Here is a 20,071-nt window from a genome sequence, read left to right as displayed (position 1 = left end):
GGGTAAAGGCATCTTTTCTATGTCAATGAGCGACTTCTGGGAATCCCTTCATCCTCCTAAGGAGGGGGGCTGGCTCCAGGGGGTCTAATCAGGTGACTGGAGCCCGGGAACTGTCAGCTCGCCTTTCCTCAAAGTACACATGGTGGTGGCGTGAGCTCCCTGTACTGATGTGCACAGCCACACCGAGGATGTGAACCGAGGAAAGCGTCCATGAGCCGAGCATGGCTCCAGGTGCTCACACGCTCTCTGTTCACCGTCACAAAACACTGCCATCATTATCCCAACTTGACAGAAGAGGATCCTGAGGTCACAAAGGTCTCCCGCCCTGGCTGAGACCAGGCCTGCTGCCTGCGCGCAGTCAGCCAGCAACAGCCACATGCCGCCCCATTCTGCATCGCTGTAAGAATTGTACAAGCACCGTACCCTCGCCTCTGAGGTCTGGCAGGGCTAACGGTCTGTATGCTCACCTAGCCGTTCAGATTACTTTTGGGCTGAGGATATGAAAGACTCCATGGGACTTTCTCCCTAAATGCATCGCCATGTCCACAAGACTATGCCCTCCTTTAAGATGAGCGATAGCTCCCAAATATGTCTAGTTCATATTTAAATTTCCATAACTGCCCCAGAAATGAGCTAATAAACTTCTTAAAAGGACACTGGAAATGCCACTGAGCCATCTGATACACTCACCTCAGAATCATCTTTAATGCTGTCATGTTTTCGGGTTGAAGAAATATAATCAACTAGTGGAGAGAAAAAGAAAACAAGGGCGTTACATGTGTTGTCAGGGATGTGGCCCTGGGCACCGAGACTCCCAGGGACCTTCACTGCTCTGCAGACATGTGGCGGCCCAGGCCAGCAGGGCTCTGCTCAGGGTGAATGCATGGAGTGGCCAGATGCAACTCAATGTGAGTCCTAAGGAAATGCAGCTCCCTGGGCCCCACCCAGACCTGCAGCCCGAGATATGCGGGTGGGGCCTGGGAATCCGCATTTGTGACAGGTTTCCCCAGTGATTCACTGAGGAGCGACTAGTCATAAGGTTTTGGTGTCTAGCCTTCCAGTCTTTGCTCGTAGAGTATGTGGATGGACAGATGGATGGACGGGTGGGCCCTCATTTGTTGGGGTCTCTTGTATTAGGCGCTATACTGCTTCATGCTCCACAGTCTCACTTCGCGGCTCCCAGGGAATGGAACTCACACTTATCAAGCCTGCTGCGGCTTTCCCACACCCTTGTGACAGCTCGTAGGCTTTGCAAGCTCAGAGCTGGGCCTAGGCCCAACTGGTATTCAGGATCTCTCTGAAAGCTCCCTTGCATTACAGAGCCTCTCCCACCCCTCCAAAAAAAATCCCGTGAAAACCAAGAGCCGCACACCAGCGTGCCGTGTGCACAGTGGCCACCCAGAGGGCCTTCCCACGGGGTAGGGGGTCATCAGTCTGCACAGCAGCCGACTGTGGGAGATGCCTGGCTGTGTTGGCCACACACTAAATGCCTCCTAGAAATCCCGAAGTTGGCACAGAGGGGAAGTGCCCACCCTGGACTCCCACAGCAGCAACTCACGGAGACGGGGCAGCCAGGGATGGCCACCCACCCCACCTGGGGCCAAGGGAAGGCCCAGACAGCACCCCAGCCCGAGGGAGGCGGCTGTGCTGGCCAGGATTGACCGCTGGAGAGCAGAGGGGATCTAGAAGGGATTCACAGTCAGACGGGGGAGGCAGGCAGGCAGGCAGGCATGCCAGGGCAGGAGGGCCTGGGCTGTGCCCATGGGAAGAAAGCAGCCCCTACTTCCATCGGCCTCCTCCGAAGGAAGGTCCACATCGTCGTCCTTGTCATCTACTGCAGGCTCTTGGGAAGGCATGACCGAATCCTGCCGAGACACAGGGCGTACAGCACGACTGGGCACGCGTTACAATGCAGCTTCTGGAGGCACCGCGAGGTCTTACACTCACTGCGACACACACCCTAATACCAACCGTACAATCACAGCCACCACCAGCAGCCAGGGCGCCTGTGAACCCACAGGCACGGCGACGGCTCAGCACCCCAGGGCACGACCTTCTGGCAGGTGTGTCACAAAATGAGGTGTTTTTACATAATTCTTGGTCATCTCCCCCCACAGCAGCCAGGCAATGCAAGTCCCCTGCCGGCTCTCGGGGTCCCCCGTGGCTGGGGGTGTGACTGCGGCAGCTCTTGGTGGCAGACACCTAGGCTCCGGGCACTGGTGTCCCTCAGCCCCGACTGCCTGCATCTTTGGGGCCCGGCCTCATTTCTCAGGCTGACATGGACCTCTGGGGCCTTTACTGTTTGGGCAGCCACGCTGAAAGGACCTCCAGGCGGACAGTGAGCCCGCCCACCCATCCACAGAGGACCTCAGGTCCCAGGGCTCTGGCAAGATGGGCGAGGCCGGATTGGGGCTCTGCCCTTGTCCCGTATGCGGCGCATGGCGCATTGCCCTGAGATACACCTTTCCTGCTCACACCGCGAAGGATGCAGTGGCCAGCCCTCTGGACACGTGGCCACTGTGCCCACGAGCACAGCCCAGGCTGGAAGCTCAGTGAGGGAGCCTGTCAACACTGCGCAGAGGGGCCGGATGCTCTGAGTCCACAAGCGTGGGCAGGTGGGGAGGGGCACACAGCAGGGGTCTGGTCCTCTGACTTCCACAGCAACACAGGGCATGAGCCTCTGTACTTCCCCAGAACTGTGGCAGCCTGGGCAGCCCTGCCCGGCCCCCAGGCAGACCTCCCCTGCTTTGCAAGACCCCATATCCTTTCGCTGTACTGGCCACAGTACGCTCTCTGCGGACGACCTCCAGCCCAGAGCAGCATGGTGTCCTGAGGGCCCCCAAGAGCACTGGGGCTCGAGGGGCTGGGGCAGAGGGGTCCTGTTCCAGACCACCACCTGGGTCACCACTTGGCTGCCCACGGACCCCCGGGTGGTGGCAGGACCCACCCAGACAGAGGGAGACTGTAGGTACCAAGTTGGCATGGACAGCAGGCTAGAGGGTGCCCCCCACCCACGCCCCAGGCCCTGCTGAGCCCATACTCACCATACGCCTTTTGCAGGTCAGTGGGACGAGGACGTGGCAGCGCTTATGGACCAGCAGTTTGCAGTTGATGCACCTGTAGCCCTGCTTTGCGAGACCCCATATCCTTTCGCTGCACTGGCCACAGTAGGCTCTCTGCGGACGAGAAGAGCAGCTGTCAAGCCCGGGCCTGGGGGACCTCCAGAGCCTGTGCTGCATTGGGGGGACCCGGCTAAGCACTGGAGCTCAATGCACCTTCACTGATGTCCTCAAAAGGTAACAGCTGGAGCAAGAGGTGGTCCCTGCTGAGTCCAGCAGCCCCCAGTCTGTGTGAGGGGATAAGGGGAGGCCCTACCAGGCACAGGTGACAAGACCCCTACATGGGCATGGTCCCCCTTGTTCGCAGGGCTGCGGGGTGCCACAGCACCCGACAGGCTGTGCGCAGGACGGCCGTGGGGTCCCGTGGGGCGTGTGTAGCCCAGGCTGAGAGGAGCGTCAGGGGAAGCCCGTAGCCCAACCCTCACCCAGACATCGGCCCAGATGCTGGCCACGGAGCAGAGGGCCTGCCCAGCACTCTGACCTGTCACAATTTTCACATGCTAGAGGTAGTTTGCAATTATTTTGGGGTTTTTTTTCAGTATTTTTAAATATTTTAAGTGGTCAGTTTTGTTCTTCATGGCTCTAAACATTTGAAATTAAGGATAGTTATTAGCTTGTTTGGTTTTCCTAAGTTTTGAAAGTCACAGATTGTACGAAGACGGAAGCACTCAGCAGGCTGCTCGCAGTGAGCGGTACCTCTGGTCATGTGGCGTCTTTGTGATGCAGCAGACACCAGGGCCTGTCATCGCTTTTTCTGGACCATCTATGTGTCCCTGCCTCTTTTGCCATTTTTAGCAAATTTTCTTTCTTTTGACAGAGCCTCAAATTCCTGCTGAAAAATATAAAACAGAGCCCATGTGAACTGAGCTCTTGCAGGAAAATGGTGAAGCCCTTCCGTGCGGGCACATGGTCATGCCTGTGGGTCCAGGAGGCCCTGAGCAACCAGGTTCTCACCAGGAAGGAGCTGCGCTTGGAAACCGGGGCCTGAGGGGGCTCGCACACCTTGGTTGCGGCAGGATGGCTGGGCAGTCCCCAACACACAGTGGGTGTCCAATAAATGTTTGCTCAGGGCAAGTAAACACACACACACACACACACACACACACACACACACACACACACACAATTTTTAACTTTTAACTTTGCTAACAGGAGAAAGAATTTGTTCCAGGTCATCCCCATTACCTGAACTGTCCCTCCCGCAAGGAGCCACTTGGGTCATGGGGTGCCACCGGGAAGGGCCTAAAGCAGAGTGGGGGGCAGCAAGGGCCAGATGGGGGTACCTCCCCAAGACCTCTGACTCTGGCCAAGCTAGTTTAATACCCACACTGGTATTTCCACCCAAGTGGGGCTAGATGAACGCTAGACTCAGAATTCAAAGGACCTTCAGCTTTTTATTTTTATGCCTTTATTGGAATAAAGTCGATACGTAACACCGGTTTCAGATGTACAACATAGGGACTCGATAACCACACACACTATTACATGCCTGCCGTGGTAAATGTGGTGCCCTGTCACGCCAAGGCGCAACAATACCATCAGTCACGTTCTCTATGTCGTTCTTCTATTCCTACGACCAGCTTGTTTCTGCAGTTTGGACCTTTTATCCCCTTCACCTATTTCATTCATTCCTCCACCCCTTTCCTTATGGTAACCAATAGTTTGCTGTCCATAGTTATGGGTCTGTTTCTTTTTTGTTTGTTTTGTTTCTTAAGATTTTACATGTAAGTGAAATCACATGGTATTTGCCTTTCTACACCTGACTTACTTCACTGAGCATACTACCCTCCAAATCCATCCATGTTGTTGCAAATGGCAAGGTTTCCTTCTTTTTTTATGGCTGAATAATATTCCATTATGCATCTGTGCTACCCTCTCTGTTATCCATTTCTCAATGGGCACTTGGGTTGGTTCCATATCTCTGTTGTTGTAAATAACGCAGCAATGAACATAGGTGTGCATGTGAGGACCTTCAACTTTGAAAATGAGTTTTCACCTTCTCGTGCATGCCCAGCCTTGTCCAATACCAGTTACCATTTACAAAACCATTAAAAAAAATTCATGTTTCCTACATACCAAGCTGTCCAAGTTTCGCTTTCCCTAAGTCACCACCCCACACCGTAATCTGCAACACCCGGACCATACGGGCAAAGCCCCAGCCACCTGGCACCTTTACAAGCTAACAGAAACTCCGTGCGCAGATGCTCTTACCAGGTGCCAGGCTGGCTGCCGAGCGGCGGCAGTGTGAGCCGGCCGGGTGTGGGCACCACCCACCGGGAGTCCACCTGCCACCACCCCACCAAAGGCTCCTCATCAAAAACCTACATTTGAATTGTTAACATTTCAGTAAAACAAAACCTAAACCCCAAGCATCTAGTCTCAGAAATTCACATGAATAAATAAATAAATGGGGTAAAGGCATGTTTGGGTCTCCTGTATGTGGCCAAACTGGGTCCTTGCTCCTGTTTCCAATCATCCATTTTACTTTCTAATCACCCTCAACACACCCAGTCCAGGCCTCTGCTGCTCCTGCTGGGGCCACCCTGCCTCCCACCGTGAGCTCAGGTGTGCTGCTCGCGTACCCGGTGGGGTGGGGGGGGCCCTGCCCTGGGCTGACGATAAAGTGCCCACCGGCCACCTGCGGGGGCTGCTGGGCTGGGTGGCTCGGGTGCGAGCGTGGGCCCAGCCAGAGGCTCCAAATCTCCAGGAGGTGCTTGTCCCTCCTCTTCACACAGGTGTGCACCTGGTGGGGGGCCTCGTTCCTCCTCCATCCTCCGAATCCTGCCTCAGGCCACTGTGGGCCGCGGGGTGGAGGGCGGGCCCTAAACCCGCCCTGTCACAGCCTCGCTGGGACTCCTCCTCTGCTCCAGGCTGGGGGCTGAATGTGGCCACGGCCTGTTTCTATAACTCAAGTTTGCTGGAACACTGCCTCGTGTCACCTGTTACCTGCGGCTGCAGCAGAGACCTCGTGGCCCACAGAGTCTAAAATGTTAACTCTCTGGCCCTTTACAGGGAGCTCATGCTTGTCCCCTGTTCCAGCTGCTTGGGCCAAGAAGTTTGGGAGGAATGCCTGACTGGCAGTGCCACCCCTGGGCAGCGTCCTCAGAACTGCCTCCCGGACCCCCAGGGACCCAAGTGTGCAGTCGCTCCTTGTCCGCCTATCATAAAGGGGTGACCGCTCCCTCCACGGGCCCTGCAGCATGAGAGGCCTGGGTGCCACCAGGAGGCGCCTCGCAACCCCAGGCCAGGTGGGGTCGTTCATTACACAGTGAAGGACTGAGTTCAGATACTGTCCCCACGTTTACTTGTTTAATAGCACCGAGCTGCTGTTCCATACGCAAAGCTCTGAATGACTGATTTCTTTGGGACAGACATGTGGGGGGCTCAGGACGGAGCACCTCAGAGCCCCTGGCCAGGCATTTCCCAATTGCTCTCCAGGAGGCAGGGCCCATGTCTACATCCCCAGGGAGTGGGCAGTGCCCGTCGCCATGCACGGGAACACGGAGCCCTGGGGCTCTGCAAGTCCCCGACGCAGACAGGCAGAATGTCCTGCATCTGCCTGACCACCAGTGACGCCGATGCTGCCGACCTGTGAACGATCACAGCTCTTACTCGGTTCCCTGTCATGTCCTCGTCCACCTTCAGGCTCTCAGCGTTTACTGAACAACCGGCTCGGGGATATCCTCATACTCGGCACGCACCCTGTTCTGCTCTCTTACTGTAGGTTTTATCTGCTACATTTTCCCTGCATGTTTTCTGCATTTCATTTGTGCGGAAACCCCAGAAGCCTGATTTGTCTGTGGGCCAAGTCTGAAGGCCCACTCCTCTCGGTTTCTGTGTGTTCAGCAGCAAGACAGGGCCTATCCTGTCCCCCTGGGGGCTCACCACCAAACCCATGGGAGCCAGCCCCAAAGTGGGACAAGGTCTGAGCGCTGCCCGGCTCTGCCCACTGGCTGAGCAGCGCCTGGTGCTCACTGTCCTCCATGGCTTCTGGCCCTGTGATGCCCAGCCTCCCCGAGGCACCAGACATTCTGCAGACCCCTGGTCCTCCCTCTATCCTTCCTGGTCCCCAACGCAGTGCCCCAGGTCTGCCTGCTGATTTTCCCCCAGTCATTACCTATAATAAACGACAAGCCTGAGCTTAGTGTGTACCCACTATGTGCCAGGAGTGGGCCAAGGCCTGAGCAGGCAGAGGCCCTGTGCCCCAAGCAGGACGCCCAGTCGGAGACACCCACACAGCTGTGAGGGACATCAGCGGTACATATGAGGGGTGGGCACAGAGAAGGGGCTGCCAGGTGGACATTTGGGTCAAGACAGAAAGCGAGGGGGTGTGGGCTCTGAGGATGCACAGTGCTCAGCATGTGCAAAGGCCCTCAGGCAAGCTGCGTGGCTGCCCTCGCTGGGGGAATGGGGCCCCCAAGTTCATGCCCACCCTGACCTCAGACTGTGACCTTACTTGGGAAAGAATCTTGGTAGATGTGCTTGGTCAAGTTAAAACAAAGCCACTCATGGCTGGTGTCCTTACAAGAGAGATGCCACAGGGAAGCCAGAGGCCAGAGCAGAGCAGGAGAGCTGCAGCCCCATCCTGCGCCCCAGCAACCCCCAGAAGCTGGAGAGACGCTGGGACAGGCCCTTCCCAGAGCCAAGGAGAGGGCACTGCCCTGTGGCGCCGGCTGTGGACCCCAGCCTCCAGGAGGCAAGAATGGCCTTGTGCTCTGCTCCCACAGCCCTAGGGCGCCCTGGTCCCTGGCCACTGAGCCACCTCCCCTACTCTTGTGTAACGGAGCAACTACAAAGAATATAAAAGAACCATCGAGAGAAACCATGGAAATGAGCTGCAGTGCCCCCTGGAACAGGCTGGGCAGCGGGCACACAGGAGACCCTTGCAGCCACCAGGGAATGCTGTGTGCAGTACGCATGCTTCAGCAGTCAGCCACCACCCCCGCTCCCTCTTCTGATCGCAAGCTGGCCTGGGCCTCCAAGGGGCCCGGGACACACACACTGCAGCCGGCATCCGTGGAAAGGGGAGCCCCCATGGGCTAGGAAGCCTGAACAGGCTCTCGGTCGCCAGGGACAGCGCCTCTGGGGGGCTCGGATGCCCTCGGCTGTGTGCTGGTGGTGCAGCCGCTTGTGGCAGCGGGTGGGGGGTGGCACTCACCCTGTTAAAGCGCTTGGCTTGGAAGAGATGGCCGTTGGCCCGGTACAGCTTCCTCCATCTTCTGGCTCCGCGGCGGTAGATGGACTCTGGAAAGACGTGAGAAAGGTGTGAAACGGCACCGCGGCCACCAGCCCCCTGCACCTGTGGCACCACACATGTGGGACAGGCTGTGCGCCGAGGTGGCGGGGCCTCAGCAGCAGCGCTAGAGCAACAGCACCAGCAGCCGCGAGGGTCAGGCAGCAAACCCTCCAAGGGGCCCAGTCTGGACGGCTGCGGCCGTGGGGCTGGCCAGCACCACCCACCCGAGCTTCCCCGCCGGACTGACCTCGGGGCAGACGTAAAGCTAGACGGACTGAGCACTGGGGCTGAGTCGCGAGTCACCAGGCGTGTGGCTTCCCGGCCGCGTTCAGTGGCGCTGGCATGGACGGGAGGACCCCACTGACGGAGGCTGGAGCTGCGCGCCTGACTACAACTGTGGATTTTACTCTTCCTTGAAAATGCTTCTAACTTAGCTCCCTCGGAACACTTTGAAACGAACGTATGTGAAAACAAAATATTCAGGACACAACGGAAGCCTTGTGCTTTTACAAAGTTCCAACTTTCATGAGCGTCACGGCCGTGCCACACATATGCTAATGTGGAAATTGTAACGGAATGTTTTTAAAACAAGCAAATTACCAGCTCTGGCTGGAACCTGCTGAAATCAGGTCACGGCAATTGCAAACCCTGCTTCTCTCCCTCTAAGTGGGAGACTGAGTGAGAAACCACGCCTGGATCCCTCGGGGAGCGGGAGCCCCCCACGGGCAGGCCACTGGGCTTGGCAGAGGCCCGAGTGCCGCCTGGCGACCCCTCCGGTCCCCTGCCACAGGCTCTAGCCCACGAGAGCGCAGCCAGGGAGGCCCTCCTGCTCCGCCACCCGGGAGCTCACGCCGGGCCTCAGGCCGGGGGTCCGTGGAGCCAAGACCGCCAGGAGCACAGTGCTCGGTGCGCCGGCCCTCGGCTCCTGGTTCTGAGGAGTCCCTGGTGGCCCAGAGGTCCAGAGGGGGCCGAGCTGGTCCAGCAGGGACACACCAGTGCTGAGGCTCCAGCTGTTTCCTGTGCCCGGCAAACATGCCACGATGTCTAAAAACACGCCCATCTGGACGACCTTCAGATTTGATTAAATAGTCAAATATTCAAAGGCATCCTAGCAGGGGCCATGGAGCATCAGGGGGACCGCGGCAGGTTGGGCCAAGCCTCAGAGGGGACAGGACAGAGCGCCTGTGTGACCCCCGCGGTGTGGAGCATGAGGGCAGTGTGCACACACACGGCCCATTACGCATGGCAAGGAGACCGGCCCCAGCGTGGTGGACCGGGCATCTGTGCCCTCCAGGTCCATGTGAAGGTTCTAGCCCTTTGTGGCTGTATTTGGAGGCGGGATCTCTGAAGAAGTCATTAGGGTCACAGTGGGGTCTAGGGTGGCCCGCTTGATGTGATGCATCCTCACAGGAGGAGACGCCAGTGCTCTCTCCATGTGCCACCCAGTGGGAAGGCGCCGTCTGCAGGTGGTGGGGAGGGGGTCCTTGCCAGGACCAGATGCTGAGAGCACCCTGATCAGGTTCCAGCTGCCAGAACCGCCATATAAGTACCTGCAGCTTCAGCCCCCATCTGGGAGGGCAGCCCAAGCAGACACCTGCCACTCTCCACACACCAATCTGTGCCCTCAAGAAACAAGGACTGAGACACGAGAACAAAATGGCAACAGTTTAGAAGGAAACATCGGAGAAGATTGCATAACCAGAGGGGAGAAAAGCTCCAAAGACATCAAAGCCAAACGGAGGAGGGAGCCCATCCATGTCGACGCAGGCCAAGTCCACACCGAGGCCATGCAGGCGAGACCAGTGGTCTCAGTGACCAGCACGCACACGGGGCAGGCGTGACAACCCTGGATGCAGGAGCTGCCACAGGCTGACATGGAAAAAGCAGCAGAAACATGAGCAACAGACAAGAACAGGCATTTCACAGGAGAGAGTGAGAGAGATGGAAGCCCAGGCCTGAGGCGGCCGGAGGGACGCCCAGAGTCACAGCAGGATCAGCCCCATTTACCGCTACCCTTGGCAGCGGCTAAATCGGCACCAAAAGCCTCCTTGGGAGGGGCTTCCGCCTCCCCCGTGACCCAGCTGCCGTGCCACTCCCAGCCCACCCAAGAGGAGCCGTCACACAAGGCGGTGGATGTCCAGGGGCATCCGATGGAGCCGAGGCCCCACGGCAGGATGGAAAACGGCCCATGGCAGGTGTGTGACCACACAGCACAACACCCATCAGCTGGCAGCCCACGTCTGCCACGCTCAGCAGCACACGCAGCTTGGAGAGTCCAATCAGACTGAACACCAATATAAACCGATAGATCAATACACAGAAGCAGCTGACATGACACTGCTGTTGTGAAACTAAGAAATAAACTGTGCAGACAGAGCTCTGTGTTAGTGTACTGAGTGTCACAGGTGGAGATCGTGCCGAGTGAAAGACCAACAGCCAGTCCAGGACAGTGGCCACCTCTGGGGACAGCGCCCCAGGACAGGTGTGTGGCTGAACATCTACCCCAGGGCTGCCAAGAACACATGTGTGCACATGGAATGCTTTATAACATGTATGTGAATTCCACGTTCTCAGGGGCATGAAAAGTTCCAGCAGACATAGGTGCAGCTGTAAAACCCCGAGGGGCCCAGAGGGGCAACAAGGACAGTCACACATTCTTCTCACACCCCGATGCAGGCTCAATGCAGACAGTCCCACCTCATTTTTTTTAAGTGTTACGGATTCATAACAGCAGCAGACTCACAGACTCCAAGAAGGGACTAGCGGTTACCAAAGGGGAGGGAGAGGGGGATTGAGGGGTATAATAATTGGTGCACATGGTGTGGGGGTGGTCACAGGGAAGACAGTGCAGCCCAGAGAAGACAAGTAGTGACTCTGTGGCATCTTACTACCCTGATGGACAGTGACCTCAATGGGGTGTGGGGGGGACTTGATAATATGGGTGAATGTAGTAACCACAATGTTTTCATGTGAAACCTTCATAAGAGTGTATACTAATGATACCTTAAAAAAAAGTGTTAAGGATTCATTTCTAACTTTTTTTGGAGGGTGCAGGGCAGGCACTGACTTATCTCAAATGAAGCACATCTGGTTTGAAAAAAGAAACAGCTGTACACGTGCGCCCACTGCCACACCTGGGGGAGGCGCGTGCCCCACACTGCAGGCTGTACCTCAGGCAGGACATGGGCCAGAGCAGCTGCTCTGGGGGCTGTCGGGCAGAGGCGACGCTGTTTCCAGCTATAGGGGTGCCGCAAACGTGGGAGGAAGGGAAGCAGGGGTCAAGGCAGGAGTGCAGGCTGGGAGGAGAGGCAGCACCCCGGAAGGGGCAGTGCATGCGAGCTGCGCGCAGGACGGCCCCCGCGGTTGGGCAGAAGTGCCTCCACGCTGCTGTCAGTGTCTGCAGACGAGTCTGGCTTCAGGATGGGGAGCCTCATGGCACTGGCAGAATGTGATGGTCAGTTTTATGTATCCGCTGGGCTGGGCCATGGTGCCGATCCGCGGTCAAACCTCACTCTGGACAGTTGTGTGAGGGCGCTTTCAGAGGAGGTAACGCTTAAATTAGAGGAACCTGAGTGAGGCAGACGGCCTTCCAGGCTGCATGGCCACCTCCAATCAGCTGAAGCCTGAACAACAAGAAGCCAACATACCCAGCATGGGACTCAGCAGTGGACGGCCCTGCACCTGGACTGTGGCGTCGGCTACTCCTGGGTGTTTGGCCTGCTGGCCCACCCTGCATATTCTGGACCCGTCTGTCTCTGTAACTGTGAGTGCCAATTCCTTATAGTACAGGCGGGCTTTGCAGATATTGTGTACTTCACAAACCGAGGCACACCGACCAAGTGTACGGGCCATTTTCCCGACAGCGTCGCTCCCTTTGTCTGAGTCACATTTCAGCAATTCTCACCGTATTTCCAACTTTCCTCCATTGTTATGGTGATCTGTGGTCAGTGATCTCTGCTGTTATCAATCATTTTGGGGTGCCATGAACTGCACACACATTTAAGACGGTGAATTTAATCGACAGATGTGTGTGGCCTGATTGGCCTCCACTGGCCACTCCCCCACCTCCCTCTCCTGGGGCCTCCCTATTCCCTGACTCAACACTGACCCGAGACCAATTATAACCTTGCAACGGCCTCTAAGTGTTCAAGTGACAGGCAGGGTCACATGTCCTTTAAATCAAAAGCTGGAGATGCTGAAGCTCGGTGGGGAAGGTGAGTCAAAAGCCAAGACAGGCCAGAAGCCGGGCCTCCTGTGCCGGCCGGCCAGGGTGTGAAGCAAGGAAAAGCCCCGGACGGACACTGAAAGCGCCCCTCCAGCGACCGCACGAGCGATGAGAATGGGGAACAGCCTCACTGCCGACGTGAGACAGGGGGCTGGACGGCAGACCACGGCAGCCCAGCATCCCCGCAGGCCAGAGCCCGGTCCAGCGCAGGGCCCCGACTCTCTCCAATCCTGTGAGGCTGGGAGGGGAGGAGGCTGTGGAAGAAAAGCTGGATGCTGGGAAAGGTGGTTTCAGGAGGCTCGACGAAAGAAGCATCTCCACAACCTAACAGCGCAGGTGAAGCCGCAGGTGCTGATGGCGACGCTGCAGGAAGCCATCCAGGCCGGGCCGAGATCACTCAAGGCGGCTGCACCGAACCACAGGTTTTCCATGTGCATCAAACAGCCTCATACGGGAAGAAGACGCCACCTGGGGCTTTCCTAGCCGGAGGGAAGTCAGTGTCTGGCTTCAAAGCGGCCAAGGGCAGGCTGACTCCCTCGTGAGGGGCCGATGCAACTGGTGGCTTTAAGCTGAAGCCAGCGCTCACTTGCTTTTCCAAAAATCCCTGGGCCCTTAAGGATTTTGCTAAATCTACTCCGCCCACGCTCTCGAAATGGAACAACAAAGCCTGGATGGCAGCACGTCTGTTTACAACAGGGCTCACTGAGTATTCTAAGCCCGCTGTTGAGACCTACTGCTCAGAAAGATTCCTTTCAGAATATCAGTGCTCACTGACGAGGCGCCTGGTCACCAGGAGCTCCGATCACAACGGGCGAGACTCGTGTGGCTGTCCCGCCTGCTGGCCCGACATCCACCCTGCAGCCCAGGGGCCAGGGAATCATCCCGACTTTCAAGTCTTACTATTAAGAAATACACTCTGCAAGGGTATAGCTGCCATAGACAGTGATTCCTCTGGGGCACCTGGGCAGAGTCCATGGAAAACCTCCCGGAAAGGATCCACCATTCCAGGAGCCGTTAAGAACATTCGTGTTTCCCAGGAGCAGGTCTAAATATCAATATTCACAGGGGTTTGGAAGTTGATTCCGGCCCTCGCGGCTGACTCTGAGGGGCTCGGGGCTCAGTGGAGGGAGTGACTGCAGACGGGGTGGAAACAGCACGAGAACTGGAGTCAGCAGTGGGGCCTGGAGATGGGGCTGAGCTGCTGCATCTCGTGGTTGACATCTGCACAGGTGAGGAGCCGCGTCTTAGGGAAGAGCAAGGTGACTTCTTGAGATGCATCTGCTCCTGGTGAAGACGCTGTGCAGACTGCTGAAATGGCTACGAAGGACTAAGATTATCCTATGAGCTCCGTTGACGAAGCAGTGGGCAGGGTGTGGGGAGGGATCCAACCTGGAGAGAGTTCCCCTGCGGGTAAACGTGACCAGACAGCATCGCGCGCTACAGAGAAGTTGCTGAGAAGGGAGGCGTCCACGGACGCAGAAAATTTCATTGTTGAATATTTCTAAGAAATGGCACAGCCACGCCGGCACCACCACCAAAGCAGTTCGGTGCCATCAGCAGGGAGAGCAAGACCCTCCCCCGACAGAAGGGTTATGGTTCCCTGAAAGCTCAAACGGTCATTTTCAAAAGTATTTTGAAAATAAGGTATGTACATCGTTTTTGTAGACATAGCACTATTACACATTTAACAGACTGCAGTACGGTGTCATCATAACTTTTTTATGGGTTGGGAAACCAAAAACTCATTTATTGCGACGTTCCTGTTATTGCAGTGGTTTGGAGCTGAGCCTGCGGCCCCTCCCGAGGTGCACCTGCGCCCTCCTTTCTGCACACACAGCCCATGGTTCTGGTCCTCCGAACCGCAATGCACAGGCTCTTCTCAGGCGATCTGACTCCCTGTTGCCGCCCCACGCTGGTTCCAGACATGTTTTCAGAGCCCCAGCAGTGCGGACCCCTTGGCATCATCTCAGCCGAGGGCGGGGAGCCCCAGGCGACCGGTCCGCGTCACTGCCTGGAGAGCAGAGGCCAGGTGGGGCACGAGGAGCCACAGGGCAGCAGAGCACCCCTCACGTAAAGAAAAGTAACTCTGAATTAATTCCAGATTTACAGAAAGTCACAAGACTGGACGAGAACGCCCACGTAACCTGCGTGCAGCCCCCTCACCTTAACATCAGACCCACAGGCCTCGGCCGAGATCACCACGGGGGCTGCCGCCCAACTCCTGGGTGAGCTGCTGCCCTCCTCAGCTCTCTCTTTTTTAAACTTGATGTTTTAGACCAGTTTCAGGGTCATGGAAAAACCAAGGTAGTTCACAGTCCCCAGAGATGCCAAACTTCAGCTTCCCTGCGGTCAGTACTGTACGGGTGTCCCGGCTGCCCAACCAGTACAGGCAGACACTCCACTCCACCTCCTCAGCTGTCCCCTGTGTCCTTGGCCGGATGCCGCCGGGCCCCACTGCCTCGGTCTGTGGGTTTCACTCGCTCCTCCTCCAGGCTGTGCCATTTCTCAGATGCCCCCAATTCGACGGTCTTTTGTCTTGAAGAGGTGGAGTGGGGCGGGGGGTCCCCAGGGGTTGCCGGGTGTCTCATGGCCGGGCCAGAGTCACTGCCCCTCGACTTCTCAGTCAACTGAGCACGTTCTCTGAAAAGCCCATGTAAGCCTCCAGAACTTTAAAACTTTGGACCCTTTACTGGATGGTTCCCCAGTGTTGGGGCTGCCCTGGACGTGGGTGGACGCTGCCCCCTGCTCCCAACCCCTGAGCCCGGAGGTGACCACCGAGGCCTTGGGGACCCGGCTGTCCCCACCCCTTGCCAGGGCCATCAGCTCCGACAAGTCATATTTTCAGAATTAGGGTTTCTGCCCAGAAAGTTACAGCCCCCATTCCTTCATAACCTGGACTACACCTATGTGGCACTCTGGGCAGGACCTCTGGGTGCCCACCTTCCCACGTCCCCTGATCTCCATCCCACAGATGCGTGAGGCCTCCTGGTGAGCAGGGACTGGCCTGCACCCCGGTGGGTCACACGGGTCCACACAGCCACGGGAGTCAAGGTGTGCCCACTGTGGCCTTGGGCACAGCTCAGCGCCTCCTTGGGGCCTGAGCCCTGCACGCAGCCCCAGCATGCGGCCCCCACCCCGCAGCCTCCTCCGCCCTCCCAGCAGCTCTTTGCAGCCTTTGAAATCCTATAATTAGGGAGGCTGCGGGGAATTTTAATGAGCTCAGTTTCCATGGCAATCTAGCATCCTAAGGGCCTGACAAGCCGCAGAAATCCAGTTTATAACCTGGCTCGGGGCAGACCTACGTCTCCCAGCCTGGCCACTTCCGAGCAGGTGAGGATGGCCTGTGGGGCCTCCCGCGGCCAACCCGCCACCTGCCTGTTCCACCAAAAGCTTCCAGCTTCCAGCCGCACGTGACCTTCTAGAAGAGGAGCTTAGGGTCTCAGGTGGGGTAGTGGCACCACACTGGCTGGGGGTCCTGAGGGACAATGGAGAGAGGGGACGGACACCATCACAGGAAGCCCACTGGGAGCCATGTGGCTAGTCTGCATTCATTCAGGGGCTGGCGTCCACCGGCATGGGTACGGGCTCACGGCCACAGCCCGCCGGGTGCTTCCAGAGGCTGTGCACAAATCGTTTGCGCCTCTGGCCCCACGGGTTGCAGGCCGCCAGGTGGACACCCCGGCAGGGGGCCCCCTCCCCATGGAGGGCCTTGCCTGCAGAGCCACACACACCCTCCACTCTCCCCCACACCTGCTCCCGGCTGGCAGGCAATCAGCGGTCTGGGCTCCCAGCAGTGAAGACGCGGCAGAGCAGGCACAGAGGCGGCCCCGCTCTGCCCCGCACGTGCTCAGCACACAGGGAATGGGTGTTTGCAGCCGCACGCACACACGCACAATCTGTGCAAGTGCAGGAAAGACGACACGGCCTCCTCAGCCGAGGGCTCAGTTCTGCCCACCTCCCCCAGGCCTCCCCTGCCCACCTGTCCACAGATGCCAGTCTGCACCCTTGGTGGACCCCAGGGACACAGCAGGAATGTGGACAGGAAGTGGACATGGGCAGCTGACAGCAATAACTGTGACGATATCTAAACTGTCACACTAGAGAAAAGAACAAGTTGGGTGGACAAGGGACTCAAGGAAAGAACGGCTTGTCCCTCTACCCTGGGTGTCCTCACTGGGAGCACCCTGGCTCTGAGCATTTCCCAGCCACATGGTCCACCTGCCCCTCCACACATTTCCCCCCAATCTTGGCATTACTGGGGTGAGGGGGAGCACCCGGTTCTAAATCAATCAGAGAAGGGTGACCTCCAGGGATGTCACTGGTCTAGGGCAGTCATGGGACTGAAATGGCCCAGTCAGGCTGCAGGTATGCCCCCAGGCTGGATGTGCACTCTCCGGAGAGGGAGCAGGGGCCCAGGGCCCAGCCACTGAGGGCTGGGCGGGGCCGGCCCAGGGGCACTGCCCATATGCTGAGGCTGGCCACAGGAAGACACAGGCCTGGGCCAAGCTCAGCCAGACCCACCCCAGGGCCACCTCTGGACACGCTCCATGGGGCACCACATGGGGCGAGCTGCCATCAGCTGTGGCCAGAGCAGCCCTGAGCCAGAGCCCTGGGATCCGGGCTAACCCACGAGGCTGTGCCTGCCCGCACTCTGGTTTTGGTGTGGGAAGCAGTTAGAGGCCGCACAACAGGGCCTCTCCACCTGGGAAGGGGAGGAACCAGCGTGGCCCTCAGCCTCCGTGTGACAAGGACACGCAGCGTGAAGGCCACACTGGGAGGCCGGCCTGCCGACGTCCCCAGCACAACAGCCATGTGCTGGCCTGGCTGGCGCTCAGCACCTCTCACAGAGCATACCTGCCAGACACCCTCCCCAGGGGCTGAACCGGGCATCCAAGAGGGGCTCCGTGGGGCCATTCACACCAAAGACAGGAAACCAGGCTGCCGTGACCAGGAGAGAGGCTGCCGGGTTGCAGGCTCGCCGCCAGACAGTGGGGGGGTCGAGAAGCACCTGGCTTCGGGAAGCCACTGTGGGTGTCCCACCAGACGGCAAGGCCTCCCCACGAGGCCACGTGGGCCCCTGCTGACACGCCTATGCAAACCCACATTTGGCCCCTTACAAGTGATCTGATTCACTCACAAAGGATCCTGGGGAGGGGCTGCCGGGGCCAGGACGGGTCCGAGGATCAGTTTACCGACTGGTTAGAAGGGGCTTTGTTGAAGAAAGGTGTTCCGCGTCAGGGACTGCCTCAAGAGCCAGGACCCGCTGGCAGGGGTGCAGCAAGCACACAACCTTGGGGTCCGACGGCCTCAGCCAACAAGCCCAGAGGGGCTGTCTGGCCAGCACGGGCTGCCCTTGACCCTGAGTGCATTCCCCCTAGACAGCAGGCGGGGGTGACACACAGGTGCGGCCTCTGGGCTCCCGGGACGCACAGGCCTTCCAGCAGCTCCTCAGCGCTGTCCGTTTGCCCTCAAATACCACCAGGAACCATTAAGAAAACCGATCTAACAGGTGTTTTGAGGGGAGGAGTTACAGTTAACAGTTCATCTTTCTAGTAATTTTTATCATGAAGATACTAATTTGTCATGACACCCATTAAGGACATGGATGGCCAATATTTCACAAAGACCTACGGGAAAATGCACACCAATGTCCATGTAATCTGTTGCAAATAAATTCACACTGCATGCAACTCATTCTACGTAGACATTTTCCCTTACGGATTCATGGAAACAGTTTTTTTGGATGCTCTGAGCTGCTCAGTGCCCCCTGGGCAGCAGGACCAGCTCCTCTCCCACAGAGGGAGGCCAGCGCCCATGGCCCACAGTGCCAGCAAAGGAGGAACAGCCCAGAGCAGGAGAACGTGTGGCGCCCACAGGAGTGGTGCTGGGAACACAGTCCGCGGGGTCAATGATGGACCCGGCATCGTTCACACCACTTCCAAGAACAATCAGTGAAACCTGGAAAATGGCAAAAGCCAGATTTGGGCGTACAGACCTGATGAGCAAGCAGAGTGTGAGGCGATGCTGGCGAGGAGCGGTGTGTCCCATGTGTCCTCAGGGCGTGTGCTGGTTCTCTGGAGGCCCAAAGACGGCATGGCCGTGAGCCCCTGGGTGTGCAGCTGGGGGTAAGCACTGGGGCTCAGGGTGGCGGCGGTAACCCAGCCCTGAGGACAGTTGGAGACGAGGGGCCGCAGGGCGCAGTTCTGGCAGAGCCTCTTCGCGGCTGGCAGATGGCCTCCAGCAGTGCTCACGGCCGAGCCAGAGAGCGCTCGCTACCTTTCCCAGGAAGGACACGGAGCCCGTCACGGGAGCCCACCCTATGACCTCATCCATCTCCTCCCAAAAGCCTCATCTCCAAACACCTTCACACTTGGGGTTAGAGCTTCAACACAGGAACTCTGGGGGGATACAACCCCGGGCATAACATTCCACCCCTGCCTCCCAATTCATGTGCTTCCATGTGAAACACATTCATTATGACCCAACTGCCCCTAGAATCCCAACAGCCTCTTAGCTCATTCCAGCCTCAACTCTAAAGCCCAAAGTCTCATCTAAACGTCACTTAAACCAGGTGTGGGAGAAACTTGAGAAAAAATTCCTGTCCAGAGGTGACCCTGCGATAGAAACGGGCTATGCACTTCCAAAATACAACGCTGGGACAGGGACGGGGCGGCTGTTCTCACTCCAGGGGGGAAACAAGAAAGGAAAAGGTGACGGGTCCCAAGAAAGCCCAAAACTCAGCAAGGCAAATGCCGGCAGGTCTAAGGCTCAGGGATGGTCCCCTCTGGGGACGTTGTGCCCTCCAGGCCCCCGGAGTGGCAGGGTCACCCCTGCCCACCAGGCTCTCCCCAGACCCCAGAGAAAAAGGAGAACCAGCCTGAACCCCAGTGTGTCGCCTCCCCTCGAGGCGCCTGCTGAACACCGGGCCGCACGAGTCCCGGGCAAGAGGCCAAGGAACTACGCAGGAAAGCAGCTGCTGAAAGAAAAAAGAAAAGAAGAGGGAAAAAAGGCAGGTGGGGATTCTGGCTGACGCATGGCGCTAGGAGACCGAAGCTGGACCCTGGAATCCTGGCAAGCCCCCCGGCTTCTCCATTTGAACTCAAAATTGGAAATAGACCAGCTTTAGCTGAATCAAGGTGATTTGTCCACAATCCATCTGCCAGAAAAAATTAAATCCCTTGATGAAGAATATAATGTCATTTAGAGCTCCTACAGTTTTTCAAACACAGTATCTGGTATTCACTCAAAAACTACCTGGCAGGCCAAGAAATAGAAGCAAATGACTGAAAAGTCAATAAAAATAGACTCACAGGTAATTAGGATATTCAAATACATTTTAAAAGATAGACATAATGAGACAATCTCACCGCTTAACTGGATCTGTTAAAAAGAATTCTAAAAACCCTAGGATTTTAAAAATTTGAAGTGAAAAAATACAATAACTGAAATGAATAATTCAGGAGATAGATTTAGGACGTTAGAGAAAACAGG

The 20,071-nt window shown here is 57.3% G+C and overlaps 1 protein-coding gene across 4 annotated transcripts in view; it reads right to left on the bottom strand.

Annotated features, from left to right (window-relative positions):
* PRKCZ (protein kinase C zeta) overlaps positions 1 to 20,071 on the bottom strand; it is a 90,585-nt gene that overhangs the window by 29,311 nt on the left and 41,203 nt on the right. For all 4 annotated transcript variants that reach the window (XM_036999856.2, XM_073233028.1, XM_073233029.1 and 1 more), the window contains 4 exons: positions 8,278 to 8,363; positions 3,045 to 3,176; positions 1,784 to 1,865; positions 691 to 743 (listed from right to left, as the gene is read on the bottom strand). In XM_036999856.2, coding sequence (XP_036855751.1) covers positions 691 to 743; positions 1,784 to 1,865; positions 3,045 to 3,176; positions 8,278 to 8,363 — 353 coding nt within the window. The remainder of the gene's footprint in view (positions 1 to 690; positions 744 to 1,783; positions 1,866 to 3,044; positions 3,177 to 8,277; positions 8,364 to 20,071) is intronic.

Source organism: Manis javanica, chromosome 4 (assembly GCF_040802235.1).
Source record: "Manis javanica isolate MJ-LG chromosome 4, MJ_LKY, whole genome shotgun sequence".
Taxonomy (NCBI): domain Eukaryota; kingdom Metazoa; phylum Chordata; class Mammalia; order Pholidota; family Manidae; genus Manis; species Manis javanica.
Note: the sequence above shows the minus strand (reverse complement) of the source record. Positions and strands in the feature narration are given on the sequence as shown.